Source organism: Heteronotia binoei, chromosome 6, assembly GCF_032191835.1.
Source record: "Heteronotia binoei isolate CCM8104 ecotype False Entrance Well chromosome 6, APGP_CSIRO_Hbin_v1, whole genome shotgun sequence".
NCBI lineage: Eukaryota > Metazoa > Chordata > Lepidosauria > Squamata > Gekkonidae > Heteronotia > Heteronotia binoei.
Window position 1 is genome coordinate 124,398,601 of NC_083228.1, and position 26,182 is coordinate 124,424,782.

Here is a 26,182-nt window from a genome sequence, read left to right on the forward strand (position 1 = left end):
TGAGTTGTTACTGACCCATGGGGTGACATCACATCATGATGTTTCCACGGCAGACTTTTTATGGGGTGGTTTGCCATTGCCTTCCCCAGTCATCTGCACTTTACCCCCAACAAGCTGGGTCCTCATTTCACTGACCTCAGAAGGACAGAAGGCTGAGTCAACCTTGAGCCAGCTACCTGAACCCAGCTTCCACCACGATCAAATTCAGGTTGGACTACAGTACTGCAGTTTACCATTCTGTGCCATGGGGCTCCTTAGTCCACTGTACATTTTCTAAACTGAACCCCTGTGACAGCACAGAATACATCTGTGTTTACAGGATCCGTTTAGCTGCTGAGAGCCTTACCGCTCTACACACTTGTCCAAGTGGCCATATTGTGGAACTGACAATGCAATCCTAAGCAGAGTTACATCCCTCTAAGTCTACTGAAGTGAAATGGGCTTAGAAGGGTGTTATCAGGGTTTTTTTTGAGTAGGAATGTACAGGAATGTACAGGAATGCAGTTCCAGCTGGCTTGGCATCAGGGGATGTGGCCTAATATGCAGATGAGTCCCTGTTGGGCTTTTTCTTCCAAAAAAACCCCCTTGGGTGTAACTCTGTGTAGGGACTGAACTAGAAATTCAGTAAGTTCAACTTGAGTGGTGAGAAGAAGTAAAGGAAGTATGAGAAGGACAGGAAAATGTCTACCTAGGGTGATTTGAAATGGCCTGTTTACAGTAGCTATAATGTGTGTGTAAAGTGCCATCAGGTTATAGCTGACTTATGGTGATGCCAGCCAGGGGATTTCAAGGCAAGTGACCAGCAGAGGTGGCTTGCCCTTGCCTTCCTCTGCAGAGTCTTCTTTGGTGGTCTTCCTTCTATGTGCTCACCCTGCTTAGCTTCCAAGATCTGACAAGATTGGGCTGTACCATGCCACCTTCCTTCCCAGGGTGTGTAATACATATAGTTTTTCATCCCCGTCTCTGAAAGTATTCACTTAACTTGGACTACTTGTAAAAAAACCACAGGACTCTGTGTACCTCCACCAGCATTCCATTAATTCAAATGCAGGTTTGGTGTTTGCCTGGCACAAATCTCTTTCTGAGATAGTAGTCAGCCTGTTTCAAAATAACACTGGAAAGCAGAAGATTGCAGGAATACTTATAATTACAACTGTGTTCAGTTTCTCCACTGTTTACAGAATTCAGACAACAAAGTAGAACATTGCCAAAGCATTCATCCATTGACTTTTTGTTGGTAAATATAACACTTATCCATCCAGAATGGACCATCCACACGAGTGCCACCCATTGGAAGTGTGGACTACTTGCTACATCCAATTAAATCCAGAAAACTATTGCAGTCCCGGAGTCAAAGAGGGGAAAAAAGAAGATCCTAACATCTGAAAGTACTCTAATATATCCAACAATGAGACAGCAGATGTATATCATCTTTATTTCAAAAAGGCCATGTACCTCCTTTGTACCTGTCAGACAAAGCAATGTGATGGTTTTAATGAGTACTAAAGGGTTGTCAGCAAAGAAATTTAGCAAAAGGGCAGATTCAGCAATGACATGTCTATATAAACTCTAAAGGCTGCAAATAAGGGGCCCGGATTCTCACAGCCTGGTAAGATGATTGCAGAGCAACTGAGCACTCATTGGAAAAGCTAATTGAGTTAAGAAATGGACTCTAAAGGAGCTGGACCAGTATGGAAATGTCTTATGTCTGAGTCAAGAGGCTGAAGTCACAACAGGTTGGTAATGATTTCTGACTCTCCACTTCCCAAACTGAGGGAGTGACCCATGTCCAGAATAGTGGGTTTCTGGGGTCATACAGGAAATGGGATGGGGAACCAATCAATGGAAACTAGTATCTCCATGATGAATAAGACAGAGAACCAATATTACAGCATCAGCAGATGAGTTGGGGATGAATGAGCTTGGTTGTTATTTCCCAGATCTGCCTTGTAATTTATGGGGGGAAAGAAGATGATAGGCTGCAATTTGGACTGCAATAGCTTTGCTGCTCCTCTGTGCTGCTGCACTGATCTTACCAAGACTTCCCGATTCCTTCTCTCCCATGATACTAACTAGGTAAGTCCCCTTCAAATTTTTTTGAGTCTGCAGATGCCTTTGGAATTCTGACATAGTGTGGTCACAAAATGGCTGCCTCTAAGTGGCTGCTGTGGGAGGTGGAAACAGACACAAAATGGATGCTGTGGCTTACATTCAGTCATGCAGCAAAGATCTTTGTGCGGTGGTGGCAGCTGTTGCCAAAGCAACATTTTTTTTTAAAAAAAAATCTATACAGCCAATCAAAGCTCAAATCGTTAATTAGAAGCCATGCTGGGCAAAAGGCTTGCCAGCCTCCAGTGTAGGGCAGGGGATCCCCTGGTTTTGCAGGCTCCTCCCAGCCACCAGCCAGCTGGCCAGTGAGGGGAAGTCTTTAAATCTCCGCAGGCTTAGAAGAAGCTTGTAAATTGCTTGTGTTTTAGAATGTGTGTGTACCTTTAAATCTCAGCGAGATGTGAAAACTACATGGGGGCAGAGGTGAGCAGGAAGAGCCATGTGGCTCTTTCTGGTGAGCGTGTGAAGGCTGTGAGCAAGGAAGCGAGCACAGTCCCTGTTATTTTGCGTTCATTTCAGAAATTGTATAGTAAAATGTGCAGTAAATAGTTAACTAGAAACTGATTATGGGATGGAGGAAAACTCCACCCCCTAGACTGCTTGCTTACTTTCATTTTCCTGTGTTAGTCTGAAGAAATTGGTTGAAATGCAGCAGATTGTTACATTCAGCAACTCCCATGAGTAAATTAATAATAATAATAATAATAATAATAATAATAATAATAATAATAATAATAATAATAATAATAATAATAATAATAATATTTTATTTTTATATCCCGCCCTCCCCGCTAGGCGGGCTCAGGGCGGCTAACAGACACGGGAGTCTCATGATTCACATTAAACAATAATAGACATGGGAGTCCCGTGATTCATAAAACATAACAACTTAAACATTAATTACAATAAATTATTTAAAATACATAAAAACATATAAACATATAAGATATAAAAATAGGTGCTAAAATGATGTATTTAAGATGGCTGAGTGTCTATTCATTCATTAATCAGGTTCCGTCTTAGTTGCCACATGGTGACTCAAATGCTAACTGAAAAAGAAATGTTTTGCAAGCCCTGCGGAATTGGTTCAGGTCCCGCAGGGCTCGCACCATCTCTGGGAGATCGTTCCACCAGCGAGGGGCTATCACCGAGAAGGCCTGCTCCCTAGTGGCCTTCAACCTAACTTCTCTTGGCCCAGGGATTGTTAATAAGTTCTGAGAACCAGACCTCAGTGCTCTCCGGGGTACATATGGGGAGAGGCGGTCCTTTAGGTAGGCAGGTCCTCGGCCATATAGGGCTTTAAAGGTAATGACCAGCACCTTATAGCGAACACGGTAGACAACCGGCAGCCAGTGCAGATTGCGCAGCCCAGGCCGTGCAGGCTCCCACCGTGGTAGTCCCTCCAGCAGCCTGGCCGCCGCGTTCTGGACTACCTGGAGTCTCCGTGTTCGGTACAAGGGCAGCCCCATGTAGAGGGCATTGCAGTAGTCTAACCTCGAAGTGACCGTTGCGTGGATCACAGTTGCCAGGTCGGTGCGTTCCAGGAAGGGGGCCAACTGCCTCGCCCTCTTGAGATAGAAGAAGGCGGATCTAGCAGTGGCAGCTACTTGGGCCTCCATTGATAGGGAGGACTCCAGTAGCACCCCCAGGCTCTTGACTTTGCGCACCGGTACCAGTGGCACACCGTCAAAGGCCGGTAAAGTAGTCTCCCCTCCCGGTCCGCCGCGGCCCACGCAAAGGACCTCAGTCTTCGCCGGATTCAACTTCAGCCCGCTCAGCCTGAGCCAGTCAGCCACGGCTTGTAGTGCCCGGTCCAAATTTGCTGGGACATCACCAGCCCGGCCGTCCATCAATAGATAGAGCTGGGTGTCATCTGCATATTGATGGCAACCCAGCCCATACCTCCGTGCAATCTGGGCAAGGGGGCGCATAAAGATGTTAAACAGCATCGGGGAGAGGACTGCCCCCTGAGGCACTCCGCAATGGAGTGGATACCTCTGAGACAGTTCCCCCCCGATCGCCACCCTTTGTCCCCGACCCTCAAGAAAGGAGGAGAGCCACTGTAAGGCTAGCCCCCGAATTCCTGCGTCGGCGAGGCGGCGGGTCAGCAGCCGATGATCAACCATATCGAACGCCGCCGATAGGTCTAACAACAGCAATACTGCCGAGCCGCCTCGATCCAGTTGCCGTCGGAGGTCATCCATGAGGGCGACCAGGACTGTTTCTGTCCCATGGCCCGGGCGAAAGCCGGACTGGCATGGGTCTAGGACGGAAGCGTCCTCCAGGAATTCCTGTAACTGCACCGCCACGGCCCTCTCGATTATTTTGCCTAAAAAGGGCAAGTTTGAGACCGGCCGGTAATGTGCCAATTCGGCCGGATCTGATGACGGTTTTTTCAGGAGAGGGCGGACCAGTGCCTCTTTCAGAGGTGTTGGAAAAACACCTTCTGAAAGGGATCGATTTATAATATCCCGTATAGGATATCTTAATTCCTCCTGGCAGGCCTTAATTAGCCAGGAGGGGCAGGGGTCCAGATCGCAAGTCGTGGAACGTGCAGTGGCAAGAATTCTGTCGACTTCCTCCAAGCTGAGCGGGTCGAAGCAATCCAGAGTTGAATCAGAAGACACGCATTGGGCTTCGAGTCCACTTACTGCCTCCAAGTTGGCGGGGCAGTCCTGGCGGAGCGATTGGACCTTATCCGCAAAGAATTTCGCAAAGGCCTCGCAGCCGATTTCCAATTCCTTAGCTTTAGAATTGCCCTGAGGCAATGTAGTCAGATTCCGAATTATTCTAAATAATTGGGCTGGGCGCGAATTTGCGGATGCAATCCTAGCCGCAAAGTATGTTTTCTTTGCGGCCTTGATTGCCATCTCATAGGACTTCATAAACTTCCTATAAGATGTTCTAGTCGCCTCGTCACGAGTGCGTCGCCATTGCCTCTCTAGCCGTCTAAGGCCTTGTTTCAGCTGGCGTAATTCCGGGGTATACCACGGAGCCAGCTTAATCCGAGGTCGCAGAGGGCGCCGAGGTGCGATCTCCTCGATGGCCCTAGAGAGCCGGCTATTCCAGGTCTCAATCAGGCCATCAAGGGAGCCGCCAGAGGGCCAGGAGTCCCGCAGAGCCATCTGGAACCGTTCCGGGTCCATTTGACTCCGCGGGCGAGCCATAATCGGCTCCTCGCCTAAACAGGTTCGGGGGGGCATATTCACACGGGCCTTGAGGGCGAAGTGATCCGACCATGGCACAACCTCTGTGGTTATATCGCTCACTACAATCCCGGCCGCAAAGATCAGGTCTAACATGTGCCCGGCCTGGTGGGTGGGGGTCACAACGAATTGAGAGAGTCCCAGTGTCGCCATGGAAGACACTAGGTCCGTCGCCTGACTGGAGGACGGGTCATCGGCATGGACGTTGAAGTCACCCAGGATTATCAGCCTTGGGTGCTCCAGCGCCCAGCCTGTCGCCGCCTCAAGCAGGGACGGTAAGGCGTTGGCCGGTGCGTTAGGCGTACGGTACACCAGCCAAATCGCCAACCAGTGAGATCACCAAAGTGTGGGCTTGCAAACTGTGTGTTTATTTTGGCTGTTTTATGACTGTGTGTATCCTTAATGAAGTCATGCTTAGGAATGCTACCAAGGACTGACAAGGGGCTTGTAGGTATATGACAAATTTCACTTTCATTTATTGGAAGTGTAGCAAAAAAGAGGATGAGAAAATGAATACTGTGTTCAGGAGAACTGCACAACTGTATTTTTATTTATTTCCTTGTTTTAGGGAATGGGAAAGTCTCAGGCTCCACACCCAAAGTCCCCAGGTATTTCCTGAGTTGGACCTGGCAACCCTAGGCAAATGCCTCACTTGGCCCCATCCACTTTCTAAAAACATTTGGTAGGCAACAGGAAAGGTGTTAGGGAATACCATGGTGCCTGCAGGCACCATAGTAGGGACTCCTGAGACAGGCACACAGGGTGTAAGCCCTGTTTCAGTAGCTTAAACTAGATCAGGGGTGGGGAACAGTGGCTCTCCAGATGTTTTTTGCCTACAACTCCCATCAGCCCTAGCCAGCATGGCCAATGGCTGCGGCTGATGGAAGTTGTAGGCAAAAACATCTGGAGAGCCACTGTTCCCCACCCCTGAACTAGATCATGGTAATCAAAGGCCTTTTTCCACAGGCCCTGGTTTGGCACAGAGCAAAGGTGTGCAATTTTTTTGTTTGAACCCAAGGCCTTTATCTGGCCTTTATCTTCTTTTGAGGGTCTTGCGTTGGATTCTGGATCTTCCTGTTTCTAAAGCCAGCAGATAATGCTGGAGATGGCAAGAGGTAGCATCCAACTTGAAGCCCTCCAAAATGAGCAGAGACCCATATGTGTCTGTTTCTCTCATTCTGCTGCTCTCGATGACAGCCTTCAAGCCATACATTCTTAGGAAACCAGCTACACCATTGCTCCTGACCAACTGTGAAACCAGAGGGCCAAATTAGAAGTTTCTGCTTCCTCGATGTGACACTCTTTTCCCAGCCTGGGCTATAATATGCCCACTTCTGGCATCGATGCTGCTGCATCAAATCTTCCCCTTTCAGCACTGACGATAGAACAGTGACATTGACTTGTTCTTGCTACCTTGGGAATGGAAAGTGCTGTTAAGTCATTGCTGACCACATAGGGGTTTCAAGGCAAGAGATGTTCAGAGGTTGTCTGCCTCCATGTAGCAAGCCTGGTCTTCTTTGGTGGTTTCCTGTCCAAATACTAACCAATGCCAACCCTGCTTAGCTTCTGAGATCTGCTGAGATCGGATTAGCCTGGGCCATCCAGGACAGGACCTCGCTATCCTTGGTATTATAGAAATCCTGATATCCTTGCAATTGTTCAAAATCAGACTTCACATAATTCACAGAGCTCTGCGCTAGCGATGTGGAGGTGTGATGCCTGAGGAAATGGCTCTGCCTTTGATCTGAATTCCAGGTTGAGAGCAAAGCTTTTTGCAGCTTCTACAAGTGGAACACGATGCCAAACTTCTTCTGCCCATTGTGGCCGAGGCAGACTGGAAGCGTGCCGCTCAGCGTTAACCTTTTTAATATTCCGCAGGCTAATTGTCTCTCCATTCCTCCTTTCCTCCCCTCCCAGGTTAATGAGGTGGTTAAGAGGGGAGGAGAGGGAAGGCTTCCCAATAGCATTGCCAAGCAAATGGAAAAGGTCAGGGTAATACATTCTATTATTATCTCTTGTAGACCGCACAAAGGTGTCCCAGATTTGGCATCTCCTCATGATGGATTGTAACAAGAAAAAGGCTCACTGTTAAACCTGCTCTTTGTGACAGTCGTCGTTGAGTTTTTTTTTTTTTTTAAATGGGAATCTGGAAGAAGGGAGCCCACCTTTCTGGCTGGTTTGAAGATTAAGAGAGCACAGAAGGCTGTCACCTGGAGAGGGTTGCAAGATGCTATTCCGAATGATACCAAATGTGCCTCTGCATATTTCCAAACCCTTCGAGTGTAATTACTGCACAGCTCTGTTTTCTCCTTTTTTTCTCTTCTCTGCATCATGTTGTCGCCCTTAAGCAAATTGTTTAACTTCTCAGTAACTTCTCACCTTCCCACCATTGCTTTTTATAGAATTTAATCTTGTCGTATGCTTGACTTCTGCAGTGTTTGAAGCGCAGCAGGCCAGGAATTTTCCACAGGGAATCTTTTTTTCCTCTACCCAGACTAAATGGTTTCATCAGCACAACCAAGATTTTCTATCAGGAAGATCTGGCCACTGTTGTGAGACTAAACACTTATAGAAAATTGGACGAAGCATCTGGTGGATCCTTTCAAGTATTGTCCCTCAGTATTTGGGATGGAGAACACCTTGGAAGGAGTTGTAGCTCAGTGGTAGAGCATATGCTCAGAACACAGAAGGTTCAGTCCCTGCAATCTTCAGTGGATGAATCTCAGATATGGGTCCATTGCATCTGATGCTGTGTATTTTGACTCAATCAGATCTTGAGCAGTGAGAGATCTCCTAACTCTGGCTACTTTAGAGCCTTTCACCAGAAGTACCAAAGACTGAACCTGGGAACTTCTGCATTCACAGCTTGCTTTCTGTCCCTACGTACATCACTGTTTGAGAGTGCCACAGCCAATCATAACAGGCAGTGTAGGCCCTCACCTAGCCAACCATGGTGTAGTGGACAGAGTACTGGACCATGAATGGAAAGATGCAGGTCTAAATAACCACTTTGCTGTGAAGCCCCTGGGTGACCTTGGACCAGATAGTTACATTCTCAGCTTAATGTAGGGAGGTTGTGGGGCAAGAATCCCAGCTACAAATACAAGTTGATGGGTTGCGAACAGGCAGAGACTGACCAAGAGAGAGATCTTGGGGTCGTTGTAGATAACTCACTGAAAATGTCAAGACAGTGTCCGATTGCAATAAAAAGGCCAACGCCATGCTGGGAATTATTAGGAAGGGAATTGAAAACAAATCAGCCAGTATCATAATGCCCCTGTATAAATTGATGGTGCGGTCTCATTTAGAGTACTGTGTGCAATTCTGGTCACCACACCTCAAAAAACGATATTATAGCATTGGAAAAAGTCCAGAAAAGGGCAACTAGAATGATTAAAGGTTTGGAACACTTTCCATATGAAGAAAGGTTAAAACGCTTGGGGCTCTTTAGCTTGGAGAAACGTCGACTGCGGGGTGACATGATAGAGGTTTACAAGATTATGAACGGGATGGAGAAAGCAGAGAAAGAAGTACTTTTCTCCCTTTCTCACAATACAAGAACTCGTGGGCATTCAATGAAATTGCTGAGCAGTCAGGTTAAAACGGATAAAAGGAAGTACTTCACCCAAAGGGTGATTAACATGTGGAATTCACTGTCATAGGAGTTGGTGGCGGCTACAAGCATAGCCAGCTTCAAGAGGGGATTAGATAAAAATATGGAGCAGAGGTCCATCAGTGGCTATTAGCCACAGTGTGTGTGTGTATGTGTGTGTGTATTTTGGCCACTGTGTGATACAGAGTGTTGGACTGGATGGGCCATTGGCCTGATCCAACATGGCTTCTCTTATGTTCTTAAATAGGTAGCAAGCAACCGTACTTATCAGCTTGAGCTTCTTGGGACAACAGTGGGGGATAAAATAGTGTGGAAATTCATCCTAGGCTGATTCTCACAACGTGGATTCATACATATGGCTAGGCTATTGCCATGCACTTTACATGTGGCCACCCTTAAAATTAATTTGGAAATGTCAATTAATTCTGTATACAGAGGCTTGCTTTATGATTTAAAAAACCCAGTCCATCACATCTAGCCTATTTCAGAACAATTATGCTAGCCGTGAGTATATTTTCAGGCACGGTTCAAGGTTTTTGTGTTTAACCTTTAAAGACCTTTGTGCCACATATCTAAAGAACTAGTTCTTCTTTGCTGAACTTGGTTGCCACTTTCCTTCTTCATTCCATATGGATAAACATATTTAACATCAATGGCTATTAGCCACAAGATACAGATGGAACACTATGTCTGGGGCAGTGATGCCTGGACCCATCATCTTGACGTCTATACCTGGAAAAGTTTTAGAACAAATCATCAAACAGTAGGTCCTGGAACATTTAGAAAGAATGGATGTGATTACTAAGAGCCAGCATGGTTTTCTCAAGAACAAGTCATGTCAGACTAACCTGATCTTTTTTTGAGAAAGTGACTATCTTGCTGGATCAGGGGAATGCTGTAGACATCATTTATCTTGATTTCAGTAAGGCTTTTGATAAAGTTCCACATACTATCCTTGTTGACAAGTTGGTAAAATGTGGTTTGGATCCTGTTACCGTTAGGTGAATCTGTAACTGGTTGACAGAACGCACCCAAAGAGTGCTTGTGAATGGTTTCTCATCCTCTTGGAGAGGAGCGACAAGTGGAGTACCTCAACGATCCGTCCTGGGACCTGTTTTGCTCATCTTTATCAATGATTTGGATGAAGGAATAGAGGGAATGCTTATTAAATTTGCAGATGATAATAAATTGGGAGGGGTTGCAAACACAGAATAATAATAATAACAACGATAATAATAATTTTTAATTTATATCTCGCCCTCCCTGCTGAAGCAGGCTCAGGGCGGCTTACATAAGAAGACAGAAACAGGATACAGGATGACCTTGACAGGCTGGAAAACTGGGCTAAAATCATTAAAATGAATTTTAACAGGGATAAATGAAAAGTTCTGCATTTAGGTAGGAAAAATCCAATGCATGGTTATAGGATGGGGGAGACTTGCCTTAGCAGTAGTATGTGCAAAAAGGATCTAGGGGTCTTAGTGGATCATACGCTGAACAAGTCAACAGTGTGATGCAGTGGCTAAAAAGGCAAATGCAATTTTGGGCTGTATCAATAGTAGTGTCCAGATCACGTGATGTGATGGTATTGCTTTACTCTGCTCTGGTAAGACCTCATCTGGAGTATTGTGTTCAGTTTTGGGCACCACATTTTAAGAAGGATATAGACAAGCTGGAACGGGTCCAGAGGAGGGCGACGAAGATGGTGAGGGGTCTGGAGACCAAGTCCTATGAGGAAAGGTTGAAGGAGCTGGGGATGTTTAGCCTGGAGAGGAGGCGGCTGAGACGTGATATGATCACCATCTTCAAGTACTAGAGGATGGTGTGGAATTGTTTTCTGTGGCCCCGGAAGGTAGGACCAGAACCAATGGGCTGAAATTAAATCAAAAGATTTTCTGGCTCAACATTAGGAAAAACTTCCTGACCATTAGAGCGATTCCTCAGTGGAACAGGCTTCCTCGGGAGGTGGTGGGCTCTCCTTCCTTGGTGGTTTTTAAACAGAGGCTAGATGGCCATCTGACATCAATGAAGATCCTGTGAATTTAGGGGGAAGTGTTTGTGAGTTTCCTGCATTGTGCAGAGGTTGGACTAAATTACCCTAGAGGTCCCTTCCAACTCTAGGATTCTTCTATATATTCTTGGTGCTTGAGGGGGCAACAGTGGGAGGGCCTCTGGAGTCTGGCCCTGCTGGTGGACTTCCTGATGGCACTTGGGTTTTTACCAGTGTGACACAGAGTGCTGGACTGGATGGGCCACTGGCCTGATCAAACATGGCTTCTGTTATGTTATCTGTAACTTCTCACCATTTCCTCCTGTGGAGAATTTTGCAGTGCAATCCTAAAAACCCTTTTCTGGGGTTAAGTGTAGTGGCTAGAGTATCTGACGAGGATCTGGGCAATCCGGGTTCATATCCCTGTTCTGCCATGCAGGCTTGCTGGGTGACCTTGTTCCAGTTATGCACTATCAGTCTACTTCACAGAGTTGTTGTGAGGCAAAAGAGAGAGAGAGAGAGAGAGAAAGAGAGAGAAGGGGAAAGTCTTGTAAGCCATTTTGGGTCCTTAATGGAGAAAAATGGGGGTATAAATGAAGTAACTAAATAAATAATTACAATTATACTTGTGTAATGTACTGAGTGACGAGACATGTTGAAGGCAACATACTTTATTAGCAAGTACATCACAAGAGGGAGAATGGCGGGCCGGGTCCCGATTATATACATGCCCCGGAACAACCCTCCGTCAGGCCAGGTCCAATCCTGGTTAAACTTCCCACCACAGATCTTGATTGGCAGTGAGTATTAGCGAGCTACATCCGGGGACCAGTGGGGTTCCACTGGTCACCTCTGTAGCGTGCGCTGTGCTGTACATAGAGATTTGAATGCAGGACATAACAACTTGTGTAGGATTCTGAGCAGACCTGCTTAGGATTGGTCTTTGGAAAACCACCCCAAGACTTTCTTAGTAGCTTTCCCCCCTTTGTAGCATGGAGTGGGCCACCACTAGATGTGAAGAAGTATTACTCCTTACCCATGGTTTAGGAGGGCCTTTAAGCCATTTTTATTCCAGAGGACTTTCTGCAGGTTTGTACAGATGGTTTATAAACGGGGAATACAGTTTAATTTGTTAGTTATTGTTGTTGCTTAGATGTTCTGGTTGCATTCACTCATGCTTTGTGCATATGTCATCAATTGCCCTGAGCCTACATTTTCGGCTGCGGGCCACAAGTTGCACAGGTCTAGAACATGAGGTGATAACAGTGGGTCTTTTCCCTCAGTTATTCTATCCTATCCTCAAATGCATATGTGTAATTCCTTTCAGCGCTTTGCTAAAGTGAATAGGTTTCCCCCCCCTCCTTTTTATACTGTTAATAAAAATGTTTATTCAGAACAGCTGGACCTGCTATCTCATGGGAGCAGTAGTTCTGCATTGTGGTTAACTGCTAATAATAATTACAAAAATTACCAGGTTGGGACCATGACGTTTTTCCATGCTAATTTTTGCTCAAGGGAGGCACTGAAGGAAGAGCACCAAGCCCTCTCTTTTCATGGCTGGAAGCCCTGCTTTTCAATCCTGCACAATCCCTCCAGCAGTTCTGATACCACCCTGGCTAGAATTAAAAAAACACACAACTTTTGAGAGAACCTTCCCCCGCCTTCTTATCCAGTTGAGACATTCCGGAGCTTTCTGGTTGCTTTCTACTCCGTCCTAACTTTGAACACGCCTGTGCTTTTTAAAAGGCTCAGTAAAATCCTGTCACTCTCATTTCAGTCCAAATACCTTGCCGTCATCCCTGTATGTTTGTATATAGCGAGTGACTGGCAGGCTTTACAGACTCTTCGCTATTTCTGCAGACAGGTAAGGTAACCGATTCACCACACCAGAAACAGTTTAGAAATCCTGGAATGTTAACTTTGTGAGAAATGTAGAAACTAGGCTGGTGGTGCCAGATTACTGTTTTGCATCTCCAATGTACATGTGCAGTATCTTAATTATTTGTTTAGGAAATCTGCATGCCCTTCTCCAGGCCTGCTCCAGGCAGCCGGCAATGAAAACGATGAAACAAAACCGATAAAAACAAGTCGATACGTTAATTCTTGCCAATCAAATAATAATAGAACAAGCAAAGCCAGTAGAAATGAATAAGACCAAATCGATTAAAAAACCCCCACCATGTCAATAAAAATAAGCCAAGCCAATTAAACAAAACCAGGACGCAGAAGTAGTAGAAGAAGATATTGGATTTATATCCAACCTATGCTCTGAATCTCAGCGTCCTAGAGCAGTCACCATCTCCTTTACCTCCCCCCGCTCCACAACAGACACCCTGTGAGGTAGGTGGGGCTAAGAGAGCTCTTACAGCAGCTGCCCTTTCAAGGACAACTCCTACGAAAGCTACGGCTGACCCAAGGCCATTCTAGCAGCTGCAAGTGGAGAAGTGGGGAATCAAACCTGGTTCTCCCAGATAAGAGTCCGTGCACTTAACCACTACACCAAACTGGCTCTCCAGTACAAAATGGCTAGGAACAGTCCATAAAAGAATTAAAAAGAAACCCTTTAGTCACAAAGCCTGGATAAAGAGATATGTTTCCGCCTGGCTTCTAAAGGAAAGTAAGGTAGGTAGCAGTTGAACTTCAAGGGAGAGGTGAGGTGCCACTACAAAAAAAAGCCATCTCTAGCTGCCACCTGCCTCTACAGGTGGGAGCACAGAGAACAAGGTTTCAGAAAAGGACATTAGCTGGCAGGTAATAGGCCAGTTTGGTGTAGTGGTTAAATGCATGGACTCTTATCTGGGAGAACTGGGTTTGGTTCCCCACTCCCCCACATGCAACTGCTGGAATGACCTTGAGTCAGTCATAACTCTCTCAGAGCTGTTCTGCTCAAGAGTAGTTCTTGGAGAACTCAACCTCACCTACCCCACAGGGTATCTGTTGTGGGGAGGGGAAGGAGATTGTAAGCCGCTCTGAGACTCCTTCAGGTAGTGCAGGGTGGGGTATGAATTCAGTCTCTTCTTCGAGTGCCCCAGTTCCAAGCCATTTAGGACCTTAGGGGAAAAACCAGCACACTGAATTATGCCAACTGGGCAGCCATTGTAGACCTTTCAACATAGTGGTGAAACTATCCTTGTATGATCCAGCCTGGGTATGAGGTAAGTCCTCCTGGACCACGCCCCTTATTTCCCGCTACTGCTTGACAGGCTGGGGTGTATGTCAGGGGAAATGGAGGGCTCTTTGGAGTCACACCAATGTGCAGCATCACTTCTGGCACATAACCAGAAGTGGCATTGTGTGTTAACGTAATGCCAGAGAAATTGTCTCCATCCCCCAACTTCTCCCGCTGGATTGCCATCTACAACTTGGAACCCTACCCCAGCAACAGACAGTATGACTGCCATGTTCTGGACCGTTAGACATTTCGAAACACTATTCAAGGCAGCCCCATGTGGAATGCAGTACAGTAATCTAACCTGGATGTGAGCATAGCATGGGTCACTGGGTCCAGATAACTCAAGCAGGCATGTGTTCAGGGTCTTAGCATGTGGGCTGAAATGGGTTTGGGAATTCAGCCTGCCACCCTAGAACCCCAAAGCTGGGTTTCAGGGCCAAAGCCAGAAACCTGGCAATCCTAGGATGCCAGTATGGATCACCGAGGCTTTTTTTGTAGAAAAAGCCCAGCAGGAACTCATTTATATACTAGGCCATGCCCCCTGACATCACCATTGTTTCACACAGGGCTTTATTTGTAGAAAAGGCCCAGCAGGAACTCATTTGCATATTAGGCCACAACCCCCTTAGTTAAAACAATTTTATTGGTAACATATGGTAATAAATCTATTTCTTACATCTTTAATAACTTCTTTTATCTACCCCATATATTACTTTCCACCCACCCCTCCCCCCGTTACTTGACCCCCGCCGGTGTTATTTACTTAAAATGCAAATATTTAAAGGTACCCTTAACTATTAAAACAAAAATTTATATTCTTCTTCTTTTTAAAACTTAATCATTATCAAAAATTGTCCAATGTCCTTTTATTTTCCACTCTTTTTCTACATATCTTCTAAACTTTTCCCACTCCATCTTAAAAACTTCTAAATCATAGTCTCTTAATATTCTTGTTAATTTGTCCATTTCACTCCATGTCATAACTTTTATAATCCAATCGCATTTCTCTGGTATTTTTTCTTGCTTCCACAACTGTGCATATAATGTCCTAGCAGCTGAAAGCAAGTACCAAATTACAGTTCTATCTTTTTTGGAAATTTTTCCATTTGTAATCGCAACAGAAAAGACCTCTGCAACTTTCTTGAATTCCTATCCCAAGATCTTAGAAATTTCTTGCTGAATCATCTGTCAATACATTTTGGCTCTTTCACAAGTCCACCACATATGGTAGAAAGAACCTTCATGTTTTTTACATTTCCAACATCTGTCTGGCATCTTATTGTTCATCTCTGCCAATTTTTAGGAGTCATATACCATCTATACATCATTTTAAAACAGTTCTCTTTAATACTATGACACGTCGAAAGCTTCATAGAATTCTTCCACAAGTATTCCCAAGTTTCCATCTGTATTTCTTTATTTACATTAATTGCTCATTTAATCATTTGAGATTTCACTACTTCATCCTCCCTGGACCATTTTAAAAGTAATTTATATATTTTTGAAATTAATTTTTCATTATCTCCAAGCAGAACTTTTTCCATTTCTGTTTGTTCTTTTCTTATTCCTTCAGTTTTGATATCATTCTCCACCAAGCTCTTTATTTGTTGCATTTGGAACCAATCATATTTATTATTCAACTCTTCAGCAGTTTTCAATTCTATTTTGCCACTTTGTATTTTTAATAATTGATTATATGACAACCACTTTTCTTCACCTATCTCAGCCGTTATTTTTATTACTTCAGCTGGCACTATCCATAATGGTCTTCTCTCATCTCCATATTTTTTATATTTCATCCATGTATTTAGCAAATTATTTCTTATGTAATGGTGAGAGAAAAAACCGTCCATCTTCTTTTTTCCGTAATACAAATACGCGTGCCAGCCAAATTTATGTCCGTGACCTTCCAGCATTAAGAATTTTTTGTTTAACAGCGTTATCCATTCTTTTATCCACACTAAACAAACTGCTTCCTGATATATTTTTAAATTTGGTAGGTGAAATCCACCTCTCTCATTTGCATCTGTCAAAATTTTCATTTTGATCCTTGGTTTCTTCCCAGCCCACACAAATTCTGAAATTTTTCTTTGCCATTTATCAAATTGTTTACTGTCTTTCACAATGGGAATAGTTTGAAACAAATACATTATTCTTGGTAGAATATTCATTTTAATTGCAGCTATTCTACCCAGCAGTGACAAATTAAGTTTATTCCATTTTAACATATCTTCATCCATTTTACGCCATAGCTTCTCATAATTATTTTTAAACAGATCAATATTCTTGTTATCTCCACACCCAAATATTTTACCTTGGAGGTGACTTCACAGACCGTTAGCCTCTGCAATTCTTCTTGCTTATTTACTTGCATATTTTTACATAGAAGTTTTGATTTTTCTTTATTAATACAAAGTCCCGCCAACTCCCCATATTCTTGTATTTTGGCTAACAACAAAAGTGTGACTTGTATGGGGTTTTCATTTATAAACATTATATCATCTGCAAATGCTCTATATTTGTAAGTAAATCCTTTTATTTTTAATCCTATTTCTTTTTCTTCTTGGATCTGCATCAGTAATATTTCAAGAGTCATTATAAACAACAATGGGGAAAGCGGACAACCTTGTCTTGTACCTTTGCTAATTATCATATCTTCTGTAAGATCTGCATTTATACATAGCTTTGCATGTTGTTCAGTATATATTGCTTTTATCATTCTTATAAAGCTTTCTCCCAGCTCCATTTTCTCCATTACTGCAAACATAAAGTCCCAGTTTAAATTGTCAAATGCTTCCTCTGCATCCGCAAAAAATAATGCTACTTCCTTTTCTGGATGTCTTCCATAATATTCTACAATATTTACAACAGTTCTGATATTGTCACTTATTTGCCTTTTGGGAAGAAACCCTGCTTGATCTTCCTTTATAAAATTTATCAAATGTTGTTTAAGCCATTCTGCCAAGATTCTTGTATATATTTTATAGTCATTACTTAATAGCAAAATTGGTCTGTAATTTTTTACATTCGTGACATCTCTATCTTTCTTAGGTATCAACGAAATAACAGCTTCCTTCCATGTGTTTGGTATTTTCCCTTTTATTCTTATCATATTCATCCACTTCTGCAATTTCGGTATTAACTCATCTTTAAAGGTTTTAAAATACTTAGCTGTATATCCATGTGGCCCAGGTGCTTTTCCATTTTCCATTGCATTAATTGCTGCTTCAATTTCTATTTTTTCAATTGGATCATTCAAAACTTTTTGCATATTTTCAGTTAAGGGTTCTATTTTTATCTTTTGTAAATACTCATCCATCTTTTCTTTCTTTATTTTAACACCTTTAAACAACTTGGCATAGTACTTAAAAATTCTCTTTTTATTCCCTCTTGAGTAACCACCTCTCTTCCATCTACCACAATTTTATTAATAATTTTATTTTCTCTCTTTTTCTTCAGTTGCCAAGCCAAATCCTTTCCAGGTTTATTTGCTCCCTCAAAAGATTTCTGCTGCAGTCTTTTCAAATTCCATTCCAATTCTTTGTTTAACAAATGTCTCATTTGCGATTGTAATATTGTAATTTCCCTTATAATTTTCTTTTTCCCTGGCCTTTTTTCCAACTCCCCTTCTTTTTTCTTTATTTTCATTTTGAATGTCCAACAACTGTTTTTCTTTTGCTCTCTTATCTTTATTATTCAGAGTAATCAATATTCCTGTCATTACTGCTTTATAGGCATCCCAGACCATCTGAAATTCTATATCCTCTTTGTCATTCATTTGAAAGAAAGCTTTAGTTTCTTTTTCTAGGCATGTCACTATTTCTTTATTCTGTAGCAAATCTTCATTCAATCTCCATCTTCTCAACTTCTTAGACAATTTTGTAATCCACATTATTGGGTTATGGCCAGCCCCAATTTTAGGTAAAATCTCTATTTTCCTTGTTATAAGACCTAAATCTTTAGTGCCCAACAACATGTCAATTCTGGAAAAAGTTTTATGTCGTGCTGAAAAAAAAGTATAGTCTCGCACTTCAGGGTTAAATTTCCTCCATATATCTTCCAAATTTTCTTGTTTGACCAATTCAAAAAAAGACTGGCAATTTTCCTTCTTTGTTATTATTTCCGCCCCCCCCCCCCCAGACCTATCCAATGAGTTCTTAATTGTTCCATTAAAATCTCCCATTATCAAAACTTGGTCATAAGTCAGTTCATCAAGTTGTTGTATAATGTCTTTAAAAAAAGCATCCTTTGCACCATTAGGTGCATATAGTCCCAATAACGTTTTTTTTTGCAATTAATATTATTTCTACTGCTACAAATCTTCCATCTTTATCTTTAAACACTAATTTTGGCTCCAATTCTTGTTTAATATAAAAAACCACTCCCCTTTTCTTCTGTTCAGCCAATGAAAAAAATTCTAACCCCAATTGTTTATTCCATAAAAATTTGTAATCCTTTTGTTTAATAATGCACTTCTTGTAAACAAACTATATTACAATTTTGCTTCTTAATCCAATGAAACGTTGCTCTTCTTTTTTGTGGTGAATTTAGTCCATTTACATTCCAAGATAATAATTTGTAATCCATCATGGTGCAAATTCTTTATTTCTTCATAAAATCTATGCAATTCCTGTGCATTTGTAATTGTGATTCTTTTCCCCTGAAGTTCAAAGCTCAAACCTTCAGGTATTATCCATCTAAACCTCATTTCATTGTCCCATAATTTTTCTGTCAGTTTTTTATATGTTCTTCTATCATTTATCATTTGCCTTGGCAACTCCTTCATTAATTCTTACCCTGCTGCCTCCCACTATCAATGTCTTTTCAAAGTTTTTATTCATGATCTTTCCCACCATTTCTTTTGTCATGTATCATATGACAACATCTCTTGGTAAATTATTTTTCTTGGCATAGAGTGAGTTTACTCTATACATATAGTCATACATATTTTTAGTCTCTTCAGGATCTTCCTCTAAAAATTCTGCAATAATTTTAATATATATTCTTTCAGGTCACCATCTTCCTTTTCAGGTACTCCTCTCAGAAGTATCTGAGTCTCCATCAATTTGCAGTCATGGATTGTCACTTTTTCTTGCATTTTCAACAAGGTGGAATCATGTACTTTCATTCTCTTTTCTACCTCCTGCACTTTCTTAGATGTTTCCTGTTTCCTTTCTGAGATCTTCCATATCTTTTTAAATCTCTTCTATAATTTCTTTTTTTGATGCAGTTATCATCTCTCTCATGCCTTTCATCATTCTGGCCTCCATTGCCTCTAATTGATCCTGCATTTTCTCCGATGAAGTAGCCCTTGTACGGGTTTGCTTGTGTTCTGACATTTAAAAACACCGAAAATTTTGATCTCACCAATTTCAAATTTAACTATCAGATTCAAAAGATTAGAGCTTGCTTTTTATAGCAAGCCTAATTTCGCCGTCCTCAGAGCTTCCCAGGCCAAGATATTAATTTTTAAAATTTTTAAATCCTTCAAAATGGTGGTCGCGACTTTTTGCTTCTCTCTGCAGCTTTTTTCCCTTTTTCTTTTAAAGGCTTCTAAATTCCATTAAAAACAATATGCCCAATAGTATTTATCTTCTTGTCATTTCAATTAATTCCAACAATTTTTAATGTCCCAAACACTTTAAAAACATTATTTTAATTTTGACCTCCAAGCAATGGCCACTGATGTTTCTCAATGGTATTATAGTCCTAGAGTAGGCTTTTCATCTGCTACTTCCTGCTTTACTTGCCACCAAATCTCGTTTTCACTGGTAAAGAGATCCCACGATGCTTGACGTACTTCCTGTGCTGATTGTATATGCTGCAGGTCTGTGACGATGGTGCTCTTTTTTCAAAACCACAAGTAGACCAAACAATAAATTCCTTTCCACTTTTTAGCTCTGTCCTTTAAATTTACAAAGTCCAAATTTCACCTCTTCCTCCCTTCTTCTTCCAAGCTTTCTAGATTTCCATTTCCCACCTTTTGAATTTATTCTGTTTAACTGTAAATAGTCCCAGAATGAAAGATAGTAATCTGTATTTTTTCTGCCAATTATTCAGATCCACACCGGTCTTGTGTAGCTTTAGACGTTTAACAAAGTCCAAGAAGATTAGGATTTTGTCGAGCTTATGTCAAATAAATGACTCTGAGAACTTCTGCAGATGATGAAAATGCAACTCTTCTCCGGAGACCCCTCAAAGCCTCAAAGGAGCCCCCCCGGGACTCCCTTTTAGCCAAGGTAAATCTCCTCAAAGTTTCCTGTCCATATCTTGGACTAATCTCTAACTGAGAAAAGTAGACAGTAGGTATTAATTTGCCTTCCACTACCCCGAACAGAAGTTCCAGCCTGCTCCCGTTATGAGAAGCAGCTCAGCTCAGCATTTTCCTCCCCCGGAAGTCCATTAGGCCACAACCCCCTGATGCCAAGCCAGCTGGAACTGCGTTCCTGCTTTTAGAAAGCCCTGTGGATCACACTCTTGATTGGACTCCCCAGTGTAAGGCAGGCCTAGAACAACTGAAAGCCGTTGTTAACAAGCGACTCATTCGAAGTGATGTGAAACAGATAAGGCAGCATCCTTTCCTTGGATTAAAAACAAAAGAGACACTGGAATATGCCCAGGCAGCAAACCGCTGGGCCTTTTAAGAGGTTGCAAGGAAGGTTAATGATTAAAAGGACTCTCAAGGATACTTTGCATGTTATGAAATGGAAAATGTTCATCAATAATATGACTCTGTATCTTAGCCACAGTAATTCTCAAAAAGACATTTAGGTTGAGACTTTGGCAAGTCTCCAAGACTGGGGGTTGCGTGGCAGCCATTGATAATGCCTCGCTCTTCGTTTACTTGGTATTCTAGCTTGTGGGTACTTTTGGTCAGTCTGAAACAGCATGATGAGGGAGGAGCAAGGACCCTACGAATCAATAGCAGAACCTTGCTTTGTGCTTGAGAGGCAACCAAGATTGCCAAATGACCTGAATATTTTAAAAAAGACCTATCTACAGCTGCCAAATCCAGGTTGGGAAATTCCTGGAGATTTGGGGGTTGAGCCTGGGGAGGGTGGGGTTTGGTGAGGGACCTCAATGGTCCATAATGCCACAGAGTCCATCCTCCAAAGCATCCATTTTCTGCAGGGGAATTGGATAACCAGGAGATCTCCAGGCCCCACCTGGAAGCTGGCAACCCTAGATCCTAGACATCTCTTGTGTCTGTAACAGTTGTTTGATCTGAAGAAATCAGCAGATGATGGCTTTCAGGGCATGAAGATAAACATGATTATTTGCTAATGGCTGCAGATCTACTGCTAAAGAGACGGTGAAATAAAAGGCTGATTCAAAAGTTGGCAGCTGTGAAGAACAGAAAATCAGAATGGATACCAGAGCAATTTCAGCCTTTTCTATGTATTTTTTTAAACCCTGTTCTCAAAAGTATCTAATACCAGGAGTAGCTAGCTCCAAAGTTAGAGAGCGTGCTTCTGATCTAGTGCTTTAAGAAAATAGGGAGCACTTAGAAAATAATTGTAATGATTTCTGTGAAATCACCCTCCCTATTTACTTTGCCTGCATTCATCAGAAAGGGATGCTAGTCAGAGTATCATAAAATTCATTTTTTTGGCAGAGGGGGGCGGGCGGGAGAGTAGCAAAAACTGCCACAATTACCTGGCCTCTATAGTGCAATATTACTTTGTAGTTCTGTCCCAGGGGTCCATCCTAGCTCAAGGTAGCTTGGATTATGCAGAAAACCTTTGATCAATTTTTGATTCCATTACACAGTTTCTTTTGAGCCACAGTTGCATAAATCAAGCTGTTATCCTGCTGGTAGGCTCATGCGTTTTGCATGCATTTTGATTTAAGAGTTTATGAGGAAAAAAAAAACCTTACCGGGCTTTATGAGACAATATATTCTGTGAGTGCATGGCAAGAATGTCGCAGGCATCTGAAGAGGAAAGGAGTTCATGCTAGCCAAAGCATGTGCTCTGTCACAAACCATGGAATGGTAGGAATTAATATGTGTAATTAACATGAGTAATTAACATGTGGAATTCACTCCCACAGGAAGTGGTGGTGGCTACAAGCATAGAAAGCTTCAAGAGGGGACTGGATAAACACATGGAGCAGAGGTCCATCCGTGACAAGGTATGGATGGAAGCAGGGCTTTTTTGGTAGAAAAAGCCCACCAGGAACTCATTTGCATATTAGGCCACACTCCCTGGCATCAAGCCATCTGGAACTGCATTCCTGTGCATTCCTGCTAAAAAAAAAGTCCTGGATAGAAGACTACATCTGGGGCAATGATGCTCTGTATTCTTGGTGCTTGGGAGGGCAATAGTGGGAGGCCTTATGAAGTTCTGGTCCCACTAGTGGACCTCCTGATGGCTTCTGGAGTGACGCAGAGTGTTGGAATGGATAAGCCATTGGCCTGATCTGACACAGCTTCTCATGTTCTTATTCAACATTGCATGTATGGAATGCAGATGGAGTTTTCCCACATTCCTCTCTGCTGCTGTTCATCATTACTCAATCAGTGGACTTGTGTTGGAAAATACCTGGAGACTTTGGGGGTGGAGCAAGGAGAGGGCAGGGTCTGGGGATGGGAAGGGCATTGGCATGGTCCAATGGCATAGAGTCCAGCCTTCAAAGCAGCCATTTTCTCCAGGGGAGCTGATCTCTGCTAGCTGGAGATCAGTTGTAAAAGCAGAGATGTCCAGGCTCCACCTGGAGACCGGCAACCCTAATTAGGACTGCAGGCGGTCTGCTGTGTTTTATGCTTGAGATAATGTGGAAGCTCTGTTTGTAGTGTCTGATCTTCAACGGCCGTTTTTAAAATGCAAGCCAGCATTTGAGAATGAGTTTGCTGAGTTTTAACCAAGTAGTTTGTGGGGTCAGAGGCTGTACATTCCTTTCTAGCTCTCATTTAGGTAGGCCCATAATGGCAGGGAGGTACTAAGAGGGCAAAATTACAGGGAGCTCTGAGTGGCTCAGGTCTGACACCACTAGACAGCAGCTATAAATTTAGCAGCAAATTGTCAGTATTCTCCCCTGACTGTTCTCTTCTTCCCACTTCCTATGTATATTTGAATAGTCAACAGGGTTGCCAGCCTCCATGTGGGACCTGGAGATCTCCCATACAACTAAGGTCCAAATGACAGAGATCAATTCCCCTGGAGAAAAAGGATGTTTTGGAGGCACTGATGTCCCACCATCCTCAAGCTCCACCCTCACATCTCCAGGGATATTCCAACTTAGAGTTGGCAATGCTAACACTGGAGTAGTGTTGCCAACTCTGGGTTGGGAAATACTTTGAGATTTTGGGAGGGGAACCTGGGGAAGGTGGGATTTGGGGAGGGGAGGAACCTCAGCAGGGTACAATACCACACACCACCTGATCTCTGCCATCCGGAGATCAACTGTAATACTGGGAGACCTCCAGGCTGCATCTGGAGTTGGGCAACTCAAAGAAGGAGTGGGGGAGTCAGGCAGTTCTTGCCCTTTCTGCTTTAAATGCCTGTTGCATGACCACACTGGCATCCTTGGACAACAACCCAAAGTCTGGGGTCTGGACTAATAGCTGTTAGTAGCCTGGCCTATTCTGATCTTGGAAACTAAGCAGAGTCTGCCCTGTTGAGAACTTGGATGGGAGACCACCAAGAAAGTCCAGGGTTGCTATGCAGAGGCAGGCAATGGCAAACCAACTGTTTGTCTCTTGCCTTGACAACCTTACAGGGTTGTCATAACTCACTGACTTGATTGCACTTTCCACCACCAACTGATTAGCTGCAAGTCACATGATTGGCTTTCATACAATGATTGGGATGGGTCAAGATGGAGCAAATGGAGGTGGAGAAGGGAACCTTTGTTTGACCCTGTGTTCTGCCCTGTTTCTGCATAACTTCATTGGCATTAGAAGAAGGATCATCACTGAGCACTGGGGAAACAGTCCACCTGCATTAAATGTGGCAGCAAGACCAGGCTTTGGGCATGGGTCTGATTGGCCAGCAGATAGGCCTTGCATCCTGAAGATTAAAATGTGGTCTTATATAGTCAGTTGGCCTACATCATGGCTACACAGCATGTGATTCACCAGGCCAACAGCAGTCATCTGCCTCTATCAGAACATTCAGGCAGCCTTCTGTTTTTGAGGCCTGAACAGGAGAGCAACACAGAGGCCTTTCAAGTGCTGGGTTGGTCATAGCAAGCTGTATTCAGCTTGTTTCACAGTGTAGCCATGTTGTCCACAGTAGAACAGCTAGATTCAAGTCTGGTAGCATCTCAGAGCCCTACAAGATATTTGGGTTATAAGCTTGGTGATCTGGTTTGGTGTAGTGGTTAAGAGAAGTAGACTCTGATGTGGAGAACCGGGTTTTGATTTCCCACTCCTCCACAGAAAAGCCAGCTGAGTGACCTCACTGTTCTCTCAGAACTCTCTCAGCCCCACCTACTTCACATGGTGCCTGTTGTGGGGAGAGGAAGGGAAAGGTGGTAGTAAGCTGCTTTAACACTCTTTAGGGTACAGAAAAATGGGATATAAAACCCAACTTTTCTTCTTTAAAGCTTCCTTCATCAGGGATTCTCGGTTTATACCCGCCCTCTTCCCCTTGTTGGACTTTAAGGTGCTACTGGACTCTAATCTAGCTGTATCTAGCTTGATAAGTCACAAGCTGAGTAGGTCTGGTCTACATGTTGGGAAGCAAAGGTCAAAGGATAGTTCAATATTTTTTTCATCATTCTTATAAGAATAAATGGCAGAGTCTTTTCTGGATAAGACCCATTGCTATGAATGGTAAGTCCTGTGCGAGACCAACTCTGGTTCGACTGTAAACAAAATAAGGGATGGAGCAGCCATCTGAATTCTCTGCCAGGTTTGAAAACACGAGGCCGTTCTGCATAAGAATCTAGTCAAGCATCCCATGAACGTTTATTCCTGTCAGATGAGACTAATGAAGTGCAGGAGCTCCTTGCTAAAGATGAGCTGTACGGAGGGGACACCTCATTAATTTGGAGGTGGGCCTTTGTTGTCCCACCTGTCAAACTCCTGCGATATTAATGTCCTCTTCCTGCCATCTCTGGCGCAGGGTGGGAGCCTCTTCCCCAGTAGGACTAGCAGGGCTGTTCGCTTTGAAGCCGCTTCATTTTCATTTTCTGCCTCCTCGCCGTTCTAAGTTTTTTGGTCTTTAAGAAACTATCTTCTAATTGGTACAGGAAGTCTTCTATAATTCCAACCTGCAGGCAAACATCAAAAGAATAGAGGCTGTCAGACAACGTTGCACCCACCTGGTTGCATAGACTCAACATTCTTTGTTGTATGGATTGTATTTTTTTCCATCTACAATTGTTGAATTTGTAAAAATTTTTGAGAATTTAGGAACTCTACCTCAAGTGTATCTTTCTTACCCATCCTATGAACTCGACTTCTACTATTCTCATTTTATAGGTGGGGAATATACTCTGAACAATATTGCTTTGTTTAGATAGGAGGCGAGCCTTCACCATGGAAAAAGATGAGGCAGTTGAGCAGACCTGAATGACCCTGACCTAGATAGGCTAGCATGATCTTGTCAGATCTTGGAAGCTAAGCAGGGTTGGGCCTGGTTAGTACTTGGATGAGAAACCACCATGGAAGACTGGTTATTGCTACACAGAGGAAGGTGAGGGCAAAGCACCTCTGTTTGTCTCTTGTTTTGAAAACCCCACAGGGTTGCCATAAGTTGGCTGCAACTTGACAGCACTTTCTACCAAATATACAAAGCTCTAGATGCTCTAATACAGTCCCCTCCCAAGACACCTTTACCTGGGGCTGGTAAGGTAATCATTATTGCACCCAGATATCACTGAGGGAAGGAAGTCAGCAGGGACATTGTGAGAGAAGAGGAGCTGAATCTGTTGCCCCAACTGCAACAAAACTACCTCAGGATTGGCTGGGAGCAAGGCAGTTCTGGTCCAAGCTAGCCCACTTCTTCTCAGTGAGATCATGGAGAGCAAGAGAGTGATGCCCAGGGTATGGTCCCTCTGCCATGTCCCTCCAGAAAACTCCGATGAAGAACTCTTTCATTCCTGAATTGTGAGCTGTTGAGTAAAGAGGAGATCTAATAGTGGCA

The 26,182-nt window shown here is 43.2% G+C and overlaps 1 protein-coding gene across 1 annotated transcript in view; it reads right to left on the reverse strand.

Moving 5' to 3' along the window:
• Window positions 1-24,978: 24,978 nt before the first annotated feature.
• SPATA16 (spermatogenesis associated 16) overlaps window positions 24,979-26,182 on the reverse strand; it is a 215,920-nt gene continuing 214,716 nt past the window's right edge. Inside the window, exon 10 of the mRNA XM_060240907.1 lies at window positions 24,979-25,307. Within this exon, the coding sequence (XP_060096890.1) occupies window positions 25,185-25,307 (123 nt within the window). The 3' untranslated portion in view covers window positions 24,979-25,184. The remainder of the gene's footprint in view (window positions 25,308-26,182) is intronic.